The sequence below is a fragment of the Manihot esculenta genome, chromosome 11, assembly GCF_001659605.2.
Source record: "Manihot esculenta cultivar AM560-2 chromosome 11, M.esculenta_v8, whole genome shotgun sequence".
Taxonomy (NCBI): Eukaryota; Viridiplantae; Streptophyta; class Magnoliopsida; order Malpighiales; family Euphorbiaceae; genus Manihot; species Manihot esculenta.
The window spans coordinates 9,543,153-9,561,543 of record NC_035171.2 but is presented as its reverse complement, the minus strand read 5'-3'; the positions used below and the strand labels follow the sequence as shown (position 1 = coordinate 9,561,543).

General features: G+C 23.7%; 1 protein-coding gene across 1 annotated transcript; it reads right to left on the bottom strand.

Annotated features, from left to right (window-relative positions):
- Positions 1-1,157: 1,157 nt before the first annotated feature.
- Positions 1,158-3,940, bottom strand: LOC110625861 (putative receptor-like protein kinase At1g80870). Its single transcript, XM_021771541.2, has one exon. It carries the CDS (start codon positions 3,533-3,535, stop codon positions 1,391-1,393), a length of 2,145 nt encoding a protein of 714 aa, XP_021627233.1. The 5' UTR covers positions 3,536-3,940; the 3' UTR covers positions 1,158-1,390.
- Between the last annotated feature and the right edge of the window lie 14,451 nt (positions 3,941-18,391).

The window sequence follows — 18,391 nt, the reverse complement described above, 5'->3', positions numbered from 1 at the left end:
AATATAAACATTCGGCGGTCATCATTTATTAATAAAAATATTTTCATCGCTAATCTTAATTAATAAATTAAATTGCGAGAGAATAAAATATTAAATTTTAAATGGCTGAACCCTAAATTGGAATGTGTAGATATATAAAGAAATGAGTAGAGTAAGATAAACAACTTGTTTGAAAATAGATTAGCAATTGGAAGTTAAAAGGAAAATTTCAGACTTAGCACAAAACTAATACCTCTAAAAAAAGGTATTCTCTTGCAAAGAATAAAAGAGAAAGAAATTTGATTGTTTCCTGAGAAAGCGACTTTCCAAGAACCTTTTTGTGCTTTAGCCAAATTTTTGTGAAATAAAATCTTAAATGATTTTTTAAAAAATTAAATTTTATAATAATAATTATAATAATTAAAGTGCCAAAAGATCAAGGGGGAGCAAATATCAATATCTCCGCCCAATTTCAGTCCTAGTCCCAGTCACTAAATAAGGCCCAACCCCATCATACACAAAAGCCCATTTTTGCACAATCTACTAGGTTTTTGTTTTTTTTTTAATCAAAATTTCTCTTACTGATTTGATAATCTACAGCTGTACATAGTTAATAGCTTTAATATGATTGAGACATGTCTGTCTCCTTAGCCTTAGGCATCTTCTTCAGTCAACAAAACCTGCCTGAATTAAATAGATACTCATCCAATAAATGCTCTTTAGCTCTTACCTTCAAAAACAATCCATCTTAAATCCATTTATCTATTACCAAAACTCGTCTTCATACGGTTCGATCTTAATATGATTCAGTTCGGTCAGATTGAATACTGACAAAAATCTAAAAGTAGGGAATTATTCTAGCAACATTTTACTTTCCTCCTGAAGAAGAAAGCACAATAAAGGGAAAAGGATCTATATGTCTATGTCCCAAAATGCTTTTTGGAAGCTGAATCATTGAGGCATGCAAAATTATTGATTTTTATTAACACATAGCAACATCTACAGCAGCTAATGAACACAAGGGATGTAGATTGAAGTTTAATTTGACATGAAGGACTGAACAAGAACCTTACAGTTGCAGAAGAAACTGTTGTTTATTGTTAATGAAGAGGCAAACCAGCAATTACCCAGTTTAGCTTGCATGTCCTAATTCATAATAATGAAGTAAGCTGCAAGAATAAATCAGTGTTAAACTTGATTTTGTGAGATCAAGAAAGCAGAAATCAGTTTGTTTACTTTACAGACAACAAAGTAAACCTCCTAGTATTAGTACAGACAACTCACTCCCTATGTGTTTATCAGATTACAGCTTCCAATCATCTGTTCTATGAGGCACTCAGCCAAATCCCAAATACATACCACATGATAAAAAGAAGATAAACAATAAAAAAAGAATATGTACGAAAGCTAGCTACTCTGTATTAGAATTATGTCTTCTCCGCGACCGACTAAATAATCTAGATGGTGGAGAGGGAGAAAACTCGAATGGCAATGGTGGAAGATCCATTTCCCCTTTCAAAATCTTTACAATATCTCCAATTTCCGGTCTCAATTCAGGCATCTTCTGCAAGCAAATTAATGCCAAGTTGACACACAAAGTTGCCTGTTCTTTATTGTAGTCATCCTTCAATCTCTCATCTACAAGTTCTAAGATGTTCCCAGCTTGAGCTAGGTGCCTACACCAACTTATCAAATTTGCTTTCTCAAGCTTCATGGGTGAAGCAAGAACATGCAATGGCCTTCTACCGGACACGATCACGAGAATCAAAACTCCTAAACTGTATATATCAGCCTTCTCCATCAGGTAGCCACAGCCACCATATTCTGGTGCTACATAACACAGTGTGCCTCTCATGCTTGTCGTGCTGCTTAACTCACGACTAAAAAGATCACCACTCCACATATCACTTCCTGTAGAACGCTCATGCGCATTCTTTTTCTTCCACCCCCTTCTGAAACTAAACTCCCCATGTTGATCAGAGTCCTTTAAGGTCTGTTCCCCCAATTTCTTTTGTCGATGGAAGTGAAACCGGCGAGTCAGATGAAAATGTGGAGTTTTAAGCCTTTTCTTCCACTTGGTTTCCACATTCTTGAGCTTATTACCTTTCTTGCTAATCTCATCCAAGTGTTCCTCTTTCCACCACTCTTGCATCTTCCTATTTTTCCTTCGACGATTCTTCCTGCCCCTTGAATCTTTCCTCTCAGATTCTTTAATGCAATTCTCAAACCCCAATTCATGTAACTGAGATTCACTTGCATCTTCTACTTTATCCAATGGAGCTGAACTACTCAATTCTGTTCTCTCCGGAGTACTTCTCTTTTCTTCATCCCAATCAGGATTCGACGGGCAAATCTGGCTTCCTATCCACTCCATAACATAATCTTTACTACACAATTCACCACTTCCATCTTGTCTCCACCACCAATCCTTCCCCCATTGTTTTGTACCAATGGAAGAATCATCAACAACAGAAACAGTAGTGCAGTTCAACTCTTTACTATGATCAATACTACAAGGCTCTTCATCATAAGGCATAAACTTACAATTCCAATCTTCCCCACCGGAAACTTCCTTCCCCTTCCCATTTCCTACCTTAACATCACTCTCATTCCCAATGTTAGCATTGTAATTGAAAGATTTCACATTCAGAGCTCTAACATTATAACATGTTCTATTATTTTTGGAAGAAGAAGCTTGTAATGCAAGAGAAAAATCTACCTCTTGACAACTATCCAGATGGGTGCTAACTGCCGGAGTTTCTGATGTGAAGTTGCCTGAAAGCTCCTGACTCTTCCACAGCTCTTGACTCTTGCCCAAGTCTTGGCTAAACAAATCCACTCCAAACTCACCCTCCACCTTAATTCTTGACAACCCAAAATCTGAGATCTTGGCTCTGAAATCAAAATCAAGCAAAACATTGCTGGGTTTAATATCCCCATGAATCACTGGAGGATCACAGCCAAGGTGCAAAAACTCGAGTGCTTTGGCAACATCAAGAATAATTTCGAATCTTCTGTCCCAACTCAGACCCAAATGCCCTTCCCCAAATAGCAATTCTTGCAAACTTTTATTCGGCATATACTCGTAGATAAGCAAACGCTTATTCTTTTCAAAACAGTAACCCAACAAAGTAACCAAGAAATTTGATCTTAACCCACCAAGAATCTGCAACTCATTTTGGAACTCTCTCTCAGATTGCAAAGAGAGAGTATCAAGTCTCTTGATAGCATAGAGTTTTCCATCCCTTGCAATGCCTCTAAATACAGTACCAGAACCACCTTTGCCAATAATATGATCATCATCAAAATCATTGGTGGCAATCCTGAGCTCTTTGTAAGAAAATTTCTGGAGCTTTAAAGGAGTACAAGAGTCAAAAGGGATTGTTCTTGAACGATTTACAAGAGAAAACCAAAGATGGTAAAGAAAGTAGAGAATTGTAAAGATTATCACCACAGAAGCAGAGATTGTTAGAGTCAAGAACAAGATTCTGGCTTTAGTGATAAAACCAGGTCTTGGGTGGTGAAGATAACTTGGAGCTAAGGGCCTTGAAGGCATGGCTTCCTGGGTCTCAAAGGGATACAGGTTTGGCCCCAGAATTGGTGAAGGAAAAAATATATGTTAATTGGATGTTCCTTTCCTTTCTTTTCTTTTCTTTACTTTTCTTTTCTTTTCCTTTTTTTTTTTCTTGAAGGTTCATTTGTAACCCAGTTCTTGCAATCTGTACCCACTGTCGTAGATTGCTTTGAAGTTGGATAATTGATAATGTTGTTTATGTTAAGAATTGTAATTGATATATAATAAAGTGATGATGATTTGGAGAAGAGTGACTGATTAGGGAAATGAATGAAGATTAGAAAAAGAAGAGTGGGGATCCATGGAGGGTCCCAATGTGCTTTTGACTAAAGAGAGAGGTTTTTGCAGAGAGAATGAAAAAAATAAACAGAGAAAACAGAACATAGATTACAGTGATAGTGGAGGAAGAAGCGGTGGTAATCCTTTTCTTTTCATTTTTTTCAATTGTTTTGCCTTTCCACACACGCGCTATGTGAGGCGCGTATCCACGTGCTGTGAACTTTTATTTTAGGGATAAACTAAACAAATCTTTAAAAAAAAAAAACAAATATATTTTTTTTTAATTTTTGCTGCCACAAACCAATCATGAAACTTGAACATGTCCCAAATCTTAGCTTGCTGGTAAGCTGTTAATTTGAAGAAATTCCCTAGTAGTTGCAAGGTCCCATAAGGATTTATTGAAATATATATATATATATATATATATTTAAAATTATGAGAAATTCATTTAATTTTATTATTATAAAATATAGGGTCTAACTTTAGACTTTGCAACTTCTCTTTTATTAATAGAAGTTCTTCCTTAATTTCTTATTGCTATAGTATTAAGTTTGCATCATCAGAATGCTGGCTTTGACATTGATGGGATACAACCCATTTGGCCCTCTTAGTTCCTACCTTCAAATTGTTGTATTTTAATTAATATTCTAATTTCAAAAATTAATATCAATCTCTAAAATGATTAATACTATGATCCTATGTCATGTTGCTTGACTTTTTAAGTTTTGAACATTTCAATAATTTTTTATTTAATGTTGTAATGAAATACTAAATACAAATTGAATGATTAGGTGAATCTTATATTGTAATAATTAAAAACAAATTGATAAGAAAAAAAATGATTAGGCGAATCTTATATTGTAACATATTGGATTGTGGCGCAAAATCACTATGGTCCGTATTCTCATTCTGTAACATATTGGATTGGATCTTCTCACCCACCAGAGTTTTTTTTTCTCTCTATCTCCTTGTTATTAGTTATTTAAATATTTAAAATTTATACTTTATTTATTTTACAGAAAATAATTTATATATAAAAAATATTTTTAAAATTTTATTTTAAAAAATAATTTATGTTCTTATTATTTAACTACAATATTACAAAACAAAAATATCACAAGTCACTTCTAGAAAAACTTAATTAATAAGATTTTGAAAGTTTATAAAATGATTGTTTATATGAAAATTGACTTATTTTTTTAAAAAATAAATTTCTTTTAATTAAAAAATATTTTTAATTAAAATATTTTTTATTAATTTTAATCTTTAAATATTATAGAAAAATTTAAAATATCCTCCAATAGTAAATGGTAAATTTTTTAAAAAATAAGATGAGTTGTTCTATATTATTAATGTAAAGATGGATTTAAATTTCAAAAAATTTTTAACTCATCATTGAATATTATTTTTAATCTTTTAAATATTTTTAAATCTTAAATATAATTATTAAGATTATATGATCGTTGAATATTTTATTTCTAAATTTTTTTTTGTTATTGCATAGTTGATTATATTATTTTATAAATTTTTATAACAACTTATAATGGCTATTCTTTTTATTATAAATAGCCTGTATTTTCATTAAAAAAAATCGCTCCCATCTTTTCATTTTATTTCTCTTTTCTAATTATTTTTTACTGAGTTATAAATTAAAAATAAATTTTTATTGTTCTAATCCTGAAAATTAAATTTCAAAAAAATGTATTTTATTTTAGAGAATTGTAAAATAAATTCTCAAGATATACTCTTTGTTTAATTGTTGCTGTATGGTGGTAGACAATAAGAGTTTATTATTATTAATTTTTTTTTATTTTTTTATTTTTTTTAACTTATCAACCAAATGATTTTTTTTAAGATTTGAAACAAAAGATATTTATATAGTATAAGAGCTGTTTTTACAAAATTCTTAAATTTTTATATATTTTGAAACAAGTATCTAAACAGTAGTATGAGAAATTTGACAAGTTTTGATTAAGGTTATTTTTTAGGTTATTTTTTATCCTCCGTGAGTTTGATAAGTATATATTTATAATATTTATAAATGATAAATGAAGGATTATTTATTTATATGTGATCATATGCTTATATTTGATATTTGTTGTGATATAGCATATGAAACAAAAATGTTCGACTATTTATAAATTTGATATAAAATATATAGAGGACGATGAATTCTATCACAAGGCCAAGTTCTAAAGAATTTTGGATATTTTGATACCAAACTAGTGAATACACCTTGTGACATTGTTTTTCAATTTAGATATGCACATATTAGTAGAAAATTGTTGCATTTAATGAATTTTTCAGACTTATAGCTTATGTTATATACCTTGTGGTATTGTTACTCAATTTAGATATGGACATATTAGTAGAAATGCACATATTAGTAGAAGATTATTGCATTTAATAAATTTTTCAGACTTATAGCTTATGTTATGTAAATTGAACAGATTTAGACATAATCTAATCACAATTATTGGACTACTTTAGTCAAATTTAATAATTATTTGAGAAGTACTATGAGTTATGGTATTTTATATAATAAATATCCCATTGCATTTAAAAAATACAGTGATATTAATTGAAATTTAGATTCGATTGAGATAAAATCCACTAGTGATTATATATTTAATATAGATGATAGTGCAATTATTTAAAAATCAACTATTATTGTCAAAACCAACATGGAGTCAGAGTTTATTACTCTAAAATTATATTGCAATAAATACTCTGTTGAGAATAAAACTAATATCATCTGTGTGTTGTAATTATCAAACGGCAATAAATATTGCAAAAAATAAAATTTTCAATAATAATAATAGACATTCGTCTAAGACATGATATGGTTAAACGGTTGCTGAGAAATGAAATTATATCCATTAATTATGTGAAGTGAAAGTGAATTTGGCCAATTCTTTTGACTATATCTTTAAGAAATAAGTTAATAAATGAAACATCGATGGGAGATTCCAACATTTGTGATTGGAGATTCTATAAAAAATGTTTATATAGGTAATAACAAGTAACTTTTAGTTTTACTAGTACTGTTTAACGTTGTTCTTTTCAATGGTGTGAGAAATACTATACTGCATTAATGAGAGGATGAGCTGAAAACTGTTAATGATATTGGTGTATAAATTGCAATATACACTTGATGATATTACTTATATCAACATAGAGTGGGGCCACTTCTATTAAATTGTGGTATAATCTCTAGATTACTTATGAACTACTAGACGTGTACATGGTCTATTAACGCAAAACAAATGTTAACAACAAGATTTGTGGAGTGTTATGAGATTAATTGGATATTAGCTATCAAAAAAGTTTTTTGTTCATAGAAGCAAAAATTTCACTAACTACTCTATATTTTAAGTCTTATTAATCTATATCTGATTTATAGTCTAAAAGGTATTAGATTCTAAATATATAGACTAAATCTTAAACCCAACAATGAAAAATCTTGTGAAATACGTGAGATTGTTGTAAAATTAAATTTAGATTTCAAAAGATTTTAACTTACCAGTAAATATTATTTTTCACTTTTCAAATATTTTTAAATATCAAATATAATTACCTCATTTTATAAAATTTTATGATTTTTGAAAATTTTATTTATAAGATTTATTTTTTGTTGTTGCAGATTTTATTATATTATTTCAAAAATTTTTATAACAGCTTACAACAATTATTTTTTCCACTATAAATAACCTATATTTTCACATAAAAAAATTACTCCACTTTTCTATTTTATTTCTCTCTTCTTATTCTTGTTATCCTGATTTTAAAAATTAAATTTTAGAAAAATCTATTTTATACCGAGTGATTACAAAATAAATCTTTAAAACAGTATCTAATACGATTAAGGTTTTATTATTCTATTTTATTTTTCTAATAATAGAGATTAAATAGTAAAATATTAAATGAATAAAATTAATTAAAAAATTTAAAAAAGTTTTTATATTTTTAAAATTAAAAAATTAATTAATGAATTTTACTATAGTATAAATTCTTTATTTATATATTTTTGCATTCTCTATGGGTCAAAATATGTAATAAGATAATTTTACAAAATAATCAAAACTTTATATTATTAAGTTTAATCTAAGTGCTGATATTTATATCACTTATTGTCTAACATTTAATTGTGACGACTTTAATTTATACGTAGCTAATTATTGCTATCCTTATAAATCTTTTGACTGGAATTATAATTCATAATTCAATATTATATTAGTTACTACTTTATTTTAAACTTTAATTATATGAAAAGTCTAAAAAAATTATTAATATTATAACTCTTCTTTCAAAAATATTTTGTATTTTTTCTTTCATTTTATTTGTTGTGTTTGTTGATTTTAATTTAAAATTATGAGGTGAGATTGATAAATTGACTATGTAGAAAAGAGAGCGAAAGAGACAGATCGAAAGAGAAAGAGAATTGAAAGAAAGCCAGAGGCAAATGAAGGGGCAGTAAAGGTCGGTGAGGGTATATGGCTTTTGTGTTTGTTGTCTCTATGGTGCCTTTGGTTTTTGTTTTTGGGCTCCTCCCCTTATATTTTTGGACTCCTCCCCCTTATGTTTTTTTCTTACTATATATGAGTGGTTGGCGAAGACTTTTTGTTTTGATTTCTTTTTTTATTTTCTTTTGCAAGTCCTTGACGTTTCTTGGTGGTGGGAGTTATTCTTTGAAACCTGATTTTTGAGGGTTTAGCGGCTCTATCTTTCTGGCTCTAGGAAACTTATTTGTATCCATATGATGTTGTATTTTGGGACTGCACCGATTCGTGTATTACACTTCTGTAGGCCTATGAGTGATCTCTGCTACGCTGCCTTTTTTGCACTTAATTTTCTTTTGAGCTATTTATGTTCGACTGTGACTCTTTTCGATCCTGATCTATTTGTATGTGTATCTATGGTTGTCCCATGTGTTCTTTTGTTCTTGCTTTCTGTTTTGCTGAAAGGTTGATTTAGAGTTACTGACATTGTTCTCAATGGTTTTTTTCTTTCTGCTCCATTCTTTGGTATCTCAGATGGTGCATGAATCGATGGCTTGGGGTTTGTGCGACGGTGCTTGTGTTGGTCAATCGGTATGGATTGAGAGTTTTTGTTTTCTAGTGTTGTTTGGATTCTTAGGTTTTTAAGTTTTTTGTGAATATGAGTTGCTTCTGTTTTGTTTTGGACTTTTTGATTGAACTAACCCTCTTAATCCTTTGCATTAGCTCTATGAACTATGAAAAATACAATAAATTTACATTGTTAAAAAAAAAAAAACTTTGTAGAAGAAAGACTAGTTGAGAAAATTGAGAGGTTTTCTTTGTGAAAAAAATTATTGAATTGTGATAGGTCGTGATAATATAGTTAATTATAGAGTACTCCAGGGATAATAAAAAAATATGGTGCAATTTAGAGTAAAAAGTTATAGTTATTTATTTAAGAAAAATAAAAAAATATTTTGTAATTTTATGATTTTTTATTATAAATTTATGATTTAATTTGTATTAGAATAATATTTATGTATCACTCTGTTAATAAATAACGGAGTTAGAAATGTTAATATAAAAATCAGATATATTAATTTAATATAAATTGAATTATAAATTTTAAAATAAAAATAAGTTAAATTATAAGATATTTTTTATATTTTTTATTTTTAATTAATAATTATATTTTATTTATTATGTCAAAAAATATTAAAAAATTATTATTATTTATTAACTGTATTATATTATAAATACTATTTTAATATAAATTAAATGACCAAATTTGAAGGAAAAATGAGTTTATAATTCACTTTACTGGAAAATAAATTTTTATAATATATAAAAACTCATTAATTAATTTTTTAATTTTAAAAAAATATATAAAATTTTTAAAAATCTATTAATTAATTTTTCTATTAATTTTAACCATTATATATTAAAAAATTAAATGCGATCAATATATAAAATTAATTAGTAGTTAATTTTAAAAAATTGAGTAGCTAATTAGTTAATTCTTTTATGTTATATGAATTAAATACTAAAGCATTTGATGGCTCAAACTAATGTAATTATTAATAAATAATTTTTTAATATTTTTTTTAAATTAAAAATTAATTAAAATTTTTTTATTATAGAAATTAAATAATAAATTTTATTTAAAAAAATAAAAAAAAATCACTTTTAGAGAAGACATTATCAACTAAACTAAAACCATGCATGTTGGTAATATCTGGGGTGAGCATTCGGTCGATTCGGTTTAAAATTGAATCGAATCGAATAAATTAAAAATTAAAATTTTAATATTTATAAAAATCAAACCGAATTGATTTTGATCATAAATCAAATCGAATTGAATCAGTTTGATTCGATTTGATTTGATCGATTTTAATTTTTATTAAATTTTTTATTTTTAATATTTTAAAATTTAATTAAAATATTTTAATTTTAATACGATTTAATTTTTCTAATTTATTGAAAATAACATATTATTATCACTAATCGATTTGATTTGATTTTTTTATTTTTTCTGATTAAAATCGAACCGAATTGAAATAATCGAAATTTCTGAAATTAAAAATTGAACCAATCGAACCGAATTGAATAAAAAAATGAACCAAATTTTCAAATTAATTCAGTTCGATCAATTTTTTCAATTTGAATTTAATACTGCTCATCCGACTAACATTAAATGATTGTAATAAAAAAAATTTATAGAAATCCGTTTTATGATGAATTTAAATTAATATAAATAAGTGGATCTTATTTAAATTTTATATATCATTTATTTATATATTAAATCTATCCTATTATCAAAAAATTTTTTGTGACTATTTAAGTATAAAATGAGTCATCCATCCAGTTTGATTATAGATCAAATCTAAAAAAAAAAATTACATTCATTCAATATGTAGTCAGCTTTACACAATAAAATTATTATTATTTAATTAGTAACAGATATTATCAATCGATATTATTTATTGGTAAATTGAAACAAATTATCTATATTTTTTTATTAGTAATAGAAAAATTGATTGTTATTATAATATAACATTGTAATATTGTAAATTATTTAATATTGATGTTTTGAGATTAAAGTATGGATTTAGATTAGTATATATTTTTTGTAGGTTTAGTTTCAGTTTGATTATTTTTTTCTTTTTGTTTGCATTTTTCATTGTTTTTTTTCGAATGTGTTTTCACCGTTTTAAAATTTTATTTATTAGCTATTATTTATATACAAATAATATATTCATGTCAGACAGCTATTTAATTTTAATTTTAATTTTAATAAATATAATTCCTATTTTTTCAGATTTTACTCTAAATACACGTTATAAGTTAGTTGGACCTAACTGATTCCCCAACTCCTTTGGACTTTGATCAAGCCATAAAATCAGGCTCCAATTAACTCAGTTCCCTTCTAATAATACATTATGGGCATTCGTCACGTCTCCCTTTAACAAGTACAATATGGACAGCTATATAAAGTTTTGCAATATAATTAAAAAAACCTTATTATATGCAATTTATCACTACATATGATTGTGTATACTTTTGATTTTATCTCTATTGTAGTGCCATACTGTAGCAAGACACTTATTTGGAGGAAAAACATCACATCTTCTTGCAGTTTAATGAATTTAGACAAAGAGGAGTTTGAAGCATGCACTTATCAAATGTCACCAATATTCTTTTGTCCCTATTGCATTAGGACCATGTTTCCACTTTCTTTCTAATCCCTCTACCTATGTATATGTCTTGTCTTTTTCTCCATTTGAATTTTCTCTTTTATACATTTATTTTTAAACTATTAAAAATAATATCAATGAATTTTCTATGTTTTTTTAAATAGAAATATTTGATACTTTATTTATTAATACTCTGATTGTTTTAAAAAATAATTTTTGTTTTCTTAATATTTAAAATATTTATAAAAATTAATTAATAAATTATTTTTTTAATAAAAAATTAAATTATTTTAAAGAAAATATTTTTCTCTTATTTATTTTTTACAGTTTGATAATTGTATTAAATCCGTATATATGAATTTATTATTATGTTTTATTTTTTAAATTAAAATTAAATAATAAAAAATAAATTATTTTTCATTTAAAAAAATAAATTATTTTATTAAAAATATTTTTTATAAAAAATATTTTTTAATAATTTCTATAGAACAAATTATTTTTTTTAAAATAGAAATTAAGAATTGGGATAGTAGAATCTAAGATTTCTATTTATCCAAATGCACTTACTGTTAAACTACGTATGTGAATGTAAAATAAATTATTTAATATTTAACAAGATTAGATGAATAAAAATAATTAGTGATTAAGATTAATTCAAGAAAATATTTTCTTTATTTTTTGATATTTAACACACTTAAAATATTTTAGTTAATATAAAATATTTTTTTAAATAAATAAAAAATCAAGTCATTTAAAAAAAATAATTTTTAAAATAAAAAGTCATTTTTCATATTTTTAAAATATTATTAAAATCTCTTTATATAAATTTATTAATATTTTTTATTTTTTAAATTATAATTAAATAATAAAAAATAAATTATTTTTCATAAAGTCTAAAATATATTTTTTAAATTCACCAATAAAAAGAATCTAAAATAATTAATTTGGTAAAAAGTTACCTCTTTAACTTTTTATGAATAAGCCATTTTATGGCTTAATTTTAATTTTATTTTATTTACTAATTCGTATTTTAAATTGTGAAATAACTTATTCTTTAAGGTTAATATGTAATATTTATGCATTATTATATTATAAAAATTAAATTATTTAATAATTAAAAAATAAAGAGTGTGATATATATATATTTTTTATTTTATAGAAATTAAATTATTTAAAATTTAAAAGTTAAAAAAATAAATAAAATAAAAATAAAATTAAAGAAATAAAATGATTTTTCATAAAAAAAAATGAGAAAGCAAATTATGCATTTAACCATTAATTATTTGAAAAGGATTGAAATTATGAATACACTGTAATTAATCGGGTTTTATTTAATTCAAATATGTTATTTTTATAAAGTCATTAAATTAAGTTAGGGTAAATAAATTTATTTCTCCTCTACTAAATAATGAAAAACTCTTGATTTTCTAAAAAATTAAGAAGATATATGAAGAAATAAAAATAATTTTTATATTTTTAAAAAATTTTAAATTTCGTAACCGAATTACTTCCACCCAATCAAGGTCTGAGATCTGAGTTTTGGGTAGCTTTTGTGTCTCTTGCTAATCTGTTAGTGAAGGAGAGAAGATGGAAGGTAGTGAGGTGTGGGTTCTGTCCACCAGCAGGAAGTTGAGATTTCAGATTGAAGCATTGGATACTTGTTTTTATTTATTTATTTTTATTATTAATATTTAGCTTCCTTAAAGCAATTGATGTTTTTGGATTTTTTTTACTTGTTTAAAGTTCCTGGCTTTATTATGCACGTATATGTATTTGTTGTGCATCTGCTTTCATAATTTGTAGGGCCCCCCCTATCATAAATCAAGGGCCAATAATTACTAGTTTATACAATCCAGTACAATCATGATCACAATAATAATAATAAATTTACATAAATCGCTAAGTTAAAATTATATTTTAAATAAAATTATCAACTTATTAGTAATAATAATCCTCTAAAATCTGTTCTTTTGGAGAATTTTGTAAAAGAAATAATTCAATTAATTTTTATTTGAAATGAAATAATTTTTAATTTTTTTAATTGAAATTTTTTATTTAAAAAAATGAAAATTATATATAAGCTTGTATTTATTTAATTTTTTTAAAAAACAAAATGGTTGTGTATTTGAAATTGACACCACTAATGATTTTATTAATTGCTTTTCCATTTGAATTGCATGAAAAAGCAGTCAATTCCATCCACCACTAATAGACTTACAGCTACCAGACAAAATCACTATCATTGCTATCTGTTGCGGATAAGTTTTCTATTTCTAAATTATTTAAATTGCAAATTCAATTCGAATAAAGTTTCAAAAAAGAAATGGTATATGATACATTATGTATTATATATAATTTATTTAATTTTATTTCAACTGAAAATATGAATAATGGAATAAATAAAAATATATTATCATTCCATAATTTAATATAATATCAAAATAATTTTTTTACTGTTAATGAGTACTCAAAAAATTATTACTTAATTTTTATGATATAAAAAATTTATTAGTTAAAATAAATTATTAATTAATTTTTTTATTTTAAAAAATATAATAAAATATTTTTAATGTTTTAAATACTCTATTAATTAATTTTTTTATTAATTTTATCATTAAATATTTTATTATTTAGTACTTATAATTTTAAAAATTTTATTAATTGATAGTTTAATAACAGGTGCTATATTAGTATTATTTTAGATTTTTTTATAATATTTAATAGTTAAAATTAATAAAAAAATTAATTATTAAATATTTTAAAATGATATTTTTTAAAATCAAAAAATTAATTATTAAATTTTTTATCATAAAAATTAAGTAATATTTTTTTTAAATATCTTTAATTCTTAAAAGGATGAAATTTTTACTATAAATAAATTACCCACTAATTTTATTAAAATTCGTTAATAATTTTAATAGATTTAAAAATTTATTGGTATTTATTAATATAAAAAATAATATATAAAAATTTATCAACAAAATTTATTAATATATAAAATAATTGGCTTTAAAATTTATTATGGAATTAAAATCTGTTAATAAATTAATTAGTAATTCACTAATAAATATTAATCTGTTAATAAACACAACACAACACAACACATTATTTCGCAATCAATTATTTAACTTCTCCGGTGATTATCAATTAAAAAATAATTGATTGCGAATTCAGCATTTATAAACACAACACATTCTCTCCTCTAATCATTCATTTATATTTTTAAAATTTTTTTTTCACTTCTTTTCTTTTATCTCATTTTTCTTTCTTTTCATTTCACTCTCTTTATCTCATAATTTTTTCCTCTCATTTTTTTTATTATTTTCCTTTCATCTTTTATCATTTTTTATTTCATTCTCATCACTCTTCTATTATTTTCTTTATTTTTTTCTATAATTTTCCTTTTACTTTATTTTCTTATTCATCATTTTCTCCCTTCTCTCTTATTTTCTTTGCCTTCCTCTATAATTTTCATTTATATTATTTTCTCTCATATTATTTTCTTTTATAATTTTCTTTCTATCTATATTTTTTCTATTAATTTTCTTCATTTATTTTCTCCTCTAGTCATTTTCCCTTTTTTGTCATTTCTCTAAGACCTTTTTACTCTACTTTTATTTTTTCTTTTTTTTCATAAATTTTATTTTTTTTATCATTTTCTTTCTTTTTCTTTTTCTTAATCATTTTTTCTCATCTGCTTTTCTCTTATTTCCATTTTCTATTCCTCTTATTTTCACATGTATTTCTAATAAATATTAAATATAAATTAAAATTTTAATAAAAAATAATATAATTTAAATTTTATTAAATTAATAAAAATATTATTGATAATAAAATTTACTATTTAATCAAAATAATAATTATTTTAAAATTATTTAAAATTTTAATAAATTTACCGGTAGATTTTATATTAATAAATTATTTTTATTTTAATTTACTTCTAAATTTAAAATTTGTTAATTGATTAAATTTGTAATATATTATATTAAAATAATAGTTAAAAATTGTTGTTGTTTACATATTTATTTTATTAAATAATTGATACTATAAATATATTTTCTTATATGGTAATAATTTATTTTTAACAACATACTAAACGGTTCTTTATCTTCTTTTTAAATTGTTAACTATTTAATTATTTTTATTAATTATATAGTTTAAATAGCTATTATTTTAAAATTAAAAAATTAAATAATTACGTTTTAAAATTATATATAATAATTAAAATCAATTATATACTCTTTTACCCATTTAATCAAGTTAGACTAAATAATTAAATAATCTTATTAATCTTTTTTTTAAAATTTACTCTAAATATTAATATAATTTAAAAAATAACGGATTAATATTATATTTGAAAGTTAAAAAAATAATATAAAAAAACATTCTAAAAAATTATTTTATTATTTTTGATATTTTTAAATTGAATCATATTAAAGATTATTTTAAATTATTATTTAATATTTCATAATTAATATATTTAATAAGGTTTTTTTTTAACTACAGTTATACAGATTTAAGAAAAATAGGTCAATAATAATTATTATCAAAATAAGATTAAAATAAATTATTATTATAAAATTATTAATAAAATTAAAAAATATAAATAGTAATTTTTAAATAAATTTAATAATGAAAAAGGTAATTCAGATAATTTTATACGTCTCCATCTATATAACGGTTGGATTCATTAGATCAAATATTGAAAAAATAAAATTTAATTGATAAAAAATAAAACGTGACATGGCGTGGTGATATAACAAGAGAGGTGACAATTTCATTAATTTTTAAAAGTATAAATAACAGTTAGATGTATTTAGAGTAATTTTAAAAAATTAGAGTTTAATTAGTAAAATAAAAAATAAAAAATATAGACTTTTTTAAGAATTAACTCTAATAAAAAAATAATAAATAATTAATGATTTAAAAATAGAAAATACTTATTATATTTTTTAAAATAGATACTATATAAATTAAATAATAAAAATTTCTTTTATTTATATCAAAAAAAAATTATTATTTAGCTATTATGATAAAATTTATTAATTGGTCTTTTTATTTTAAAAAATATATTAATTTAATATTTAAAAAAAAATATACTAATTAATTCATCTATTAATTTTATCCGTTAACTATTTTAATATTTTAGTCCTATTATTTTAAAAAATTTATTAGTTAATCGCTCTAATTTTAAAAAGTCTACTAATTAATTTTTTTATATTAAAGATATTTTAAATTTTTTATAATATTTAATACTTAAAATTAATAAAAATTAATTAATAAATTTTCAAAATATTAATAATATTTTAATATATTTTTCAAAATAAAAATATCAGTTTTCTACTACAAAAAATAAATTTTCCCTTATTGAGCACAACTATATTGGGCCTAAAGCAATTTAAACTAGAGATGGGCCTGAGAAATGTTGATCTCTAAGCCTTTTGTTTTCCCCTACTATTGTTTACAATTTAAAATATCATATTAAATTTTTTTAAAAAAATCATTTTTTACACATTAGTGCTATTTTTAATATAATTTAATCTTTAACGCATTAAACTCCCTACAAAATTTATAAATACCTTATAGAATTTAAAACGTATTTTAAAATATAGCTTTTAATCTAAAATAATTAATTTAAATTATTTAATATTTCATAAAAATATAAATTAAATCTCGGACTCATATATTATTACTTTTTTTTAAAAAAATATTAAATATATATTTAATCAATTAAGAAAAATAATTATTTAAAATTATAATTACCAATATAAATTTATAGTAAAATACACTAAATTATAACCTATTAATTTTTATTTTTTAAATGTGTATACATATAAAAGAGTAAGAATATATATATAATATTTTTCTAAAATTATAATTTAATAATAATGATAGAAAAATTATAAAAACGATAAACCAATTTATATCATAATTAAAATAAAAGATGTTTTTGCAGAAAATATTTGGTGCATGTAAGTGTTGTGTGACCGTTATAACGGTTTAGTTCTCCAATCTCTCTCTCTCCTCCCTCCTTTCTATTTCTCTCCTTTCCTTTCCCTCATTCTAATCTCTCTCTCTTCACAGCTCTTTCTCGCGGAGGCATATTACTCTCTCTTCTGCAAACTCCAATGTTCATTAATTTTGGAAAATTGAAGCTAATTAAAAATATTATCATTGTAAGTTCTTTAATCATTTTTCTTATATTTCCCATTTTATTTCTTTTCCATCTTTTTTTTTCATTGCCTTTTTTTTTTTATCATTTTTCTCTATAATTTTTTCATGGGTCTGATTTGTTTGTGTTTCTGAAAAATTTTGAAGTTTGACAATGTTAATGCCATCATGGGACTGAATTTTATTGTTAAAGAAAATAGAAAAGAATAAAAAAGGAAGGAAGAAAGAGGATTGAGCTACATGTACTTGGTTGTATATCCCATTTTGAGCATGGGGGCAGATAGGATCAGAATGCCATCAAATAGTTCGATGAAATGCTGAAGGTCATAACAATGACATACCCAATTAAATTGTTCTTGTTTTTGGAATTCTTTGTAAGAGAAAATTGAAGGTAGCAATTAGAATTTAATAAGAAAATGGTAGTGGCAATGTCAACTGCATTGATTGGCACTTGGGTTGATTACGACATTGTTAATCAATAGCTGGTTATCAATCTGCGTAGAGATCCTTGCAATGGACAACCATTCTGTTTATGGCATGTTTCTTCTTCTTTTTTGGTTAAAGCATTACAGGCTGTTCATACTTTATTTTGATTACCTTACATTTTGCTGAAAAGAGTTTTGAATTTCATGTTTCATGAATATGTTGAGCATTTTCCTTGGAAGGATTTCTGTTGCAGTATCTTACACTTTCTTCTTTTGTTTTGCAAGAGTTTT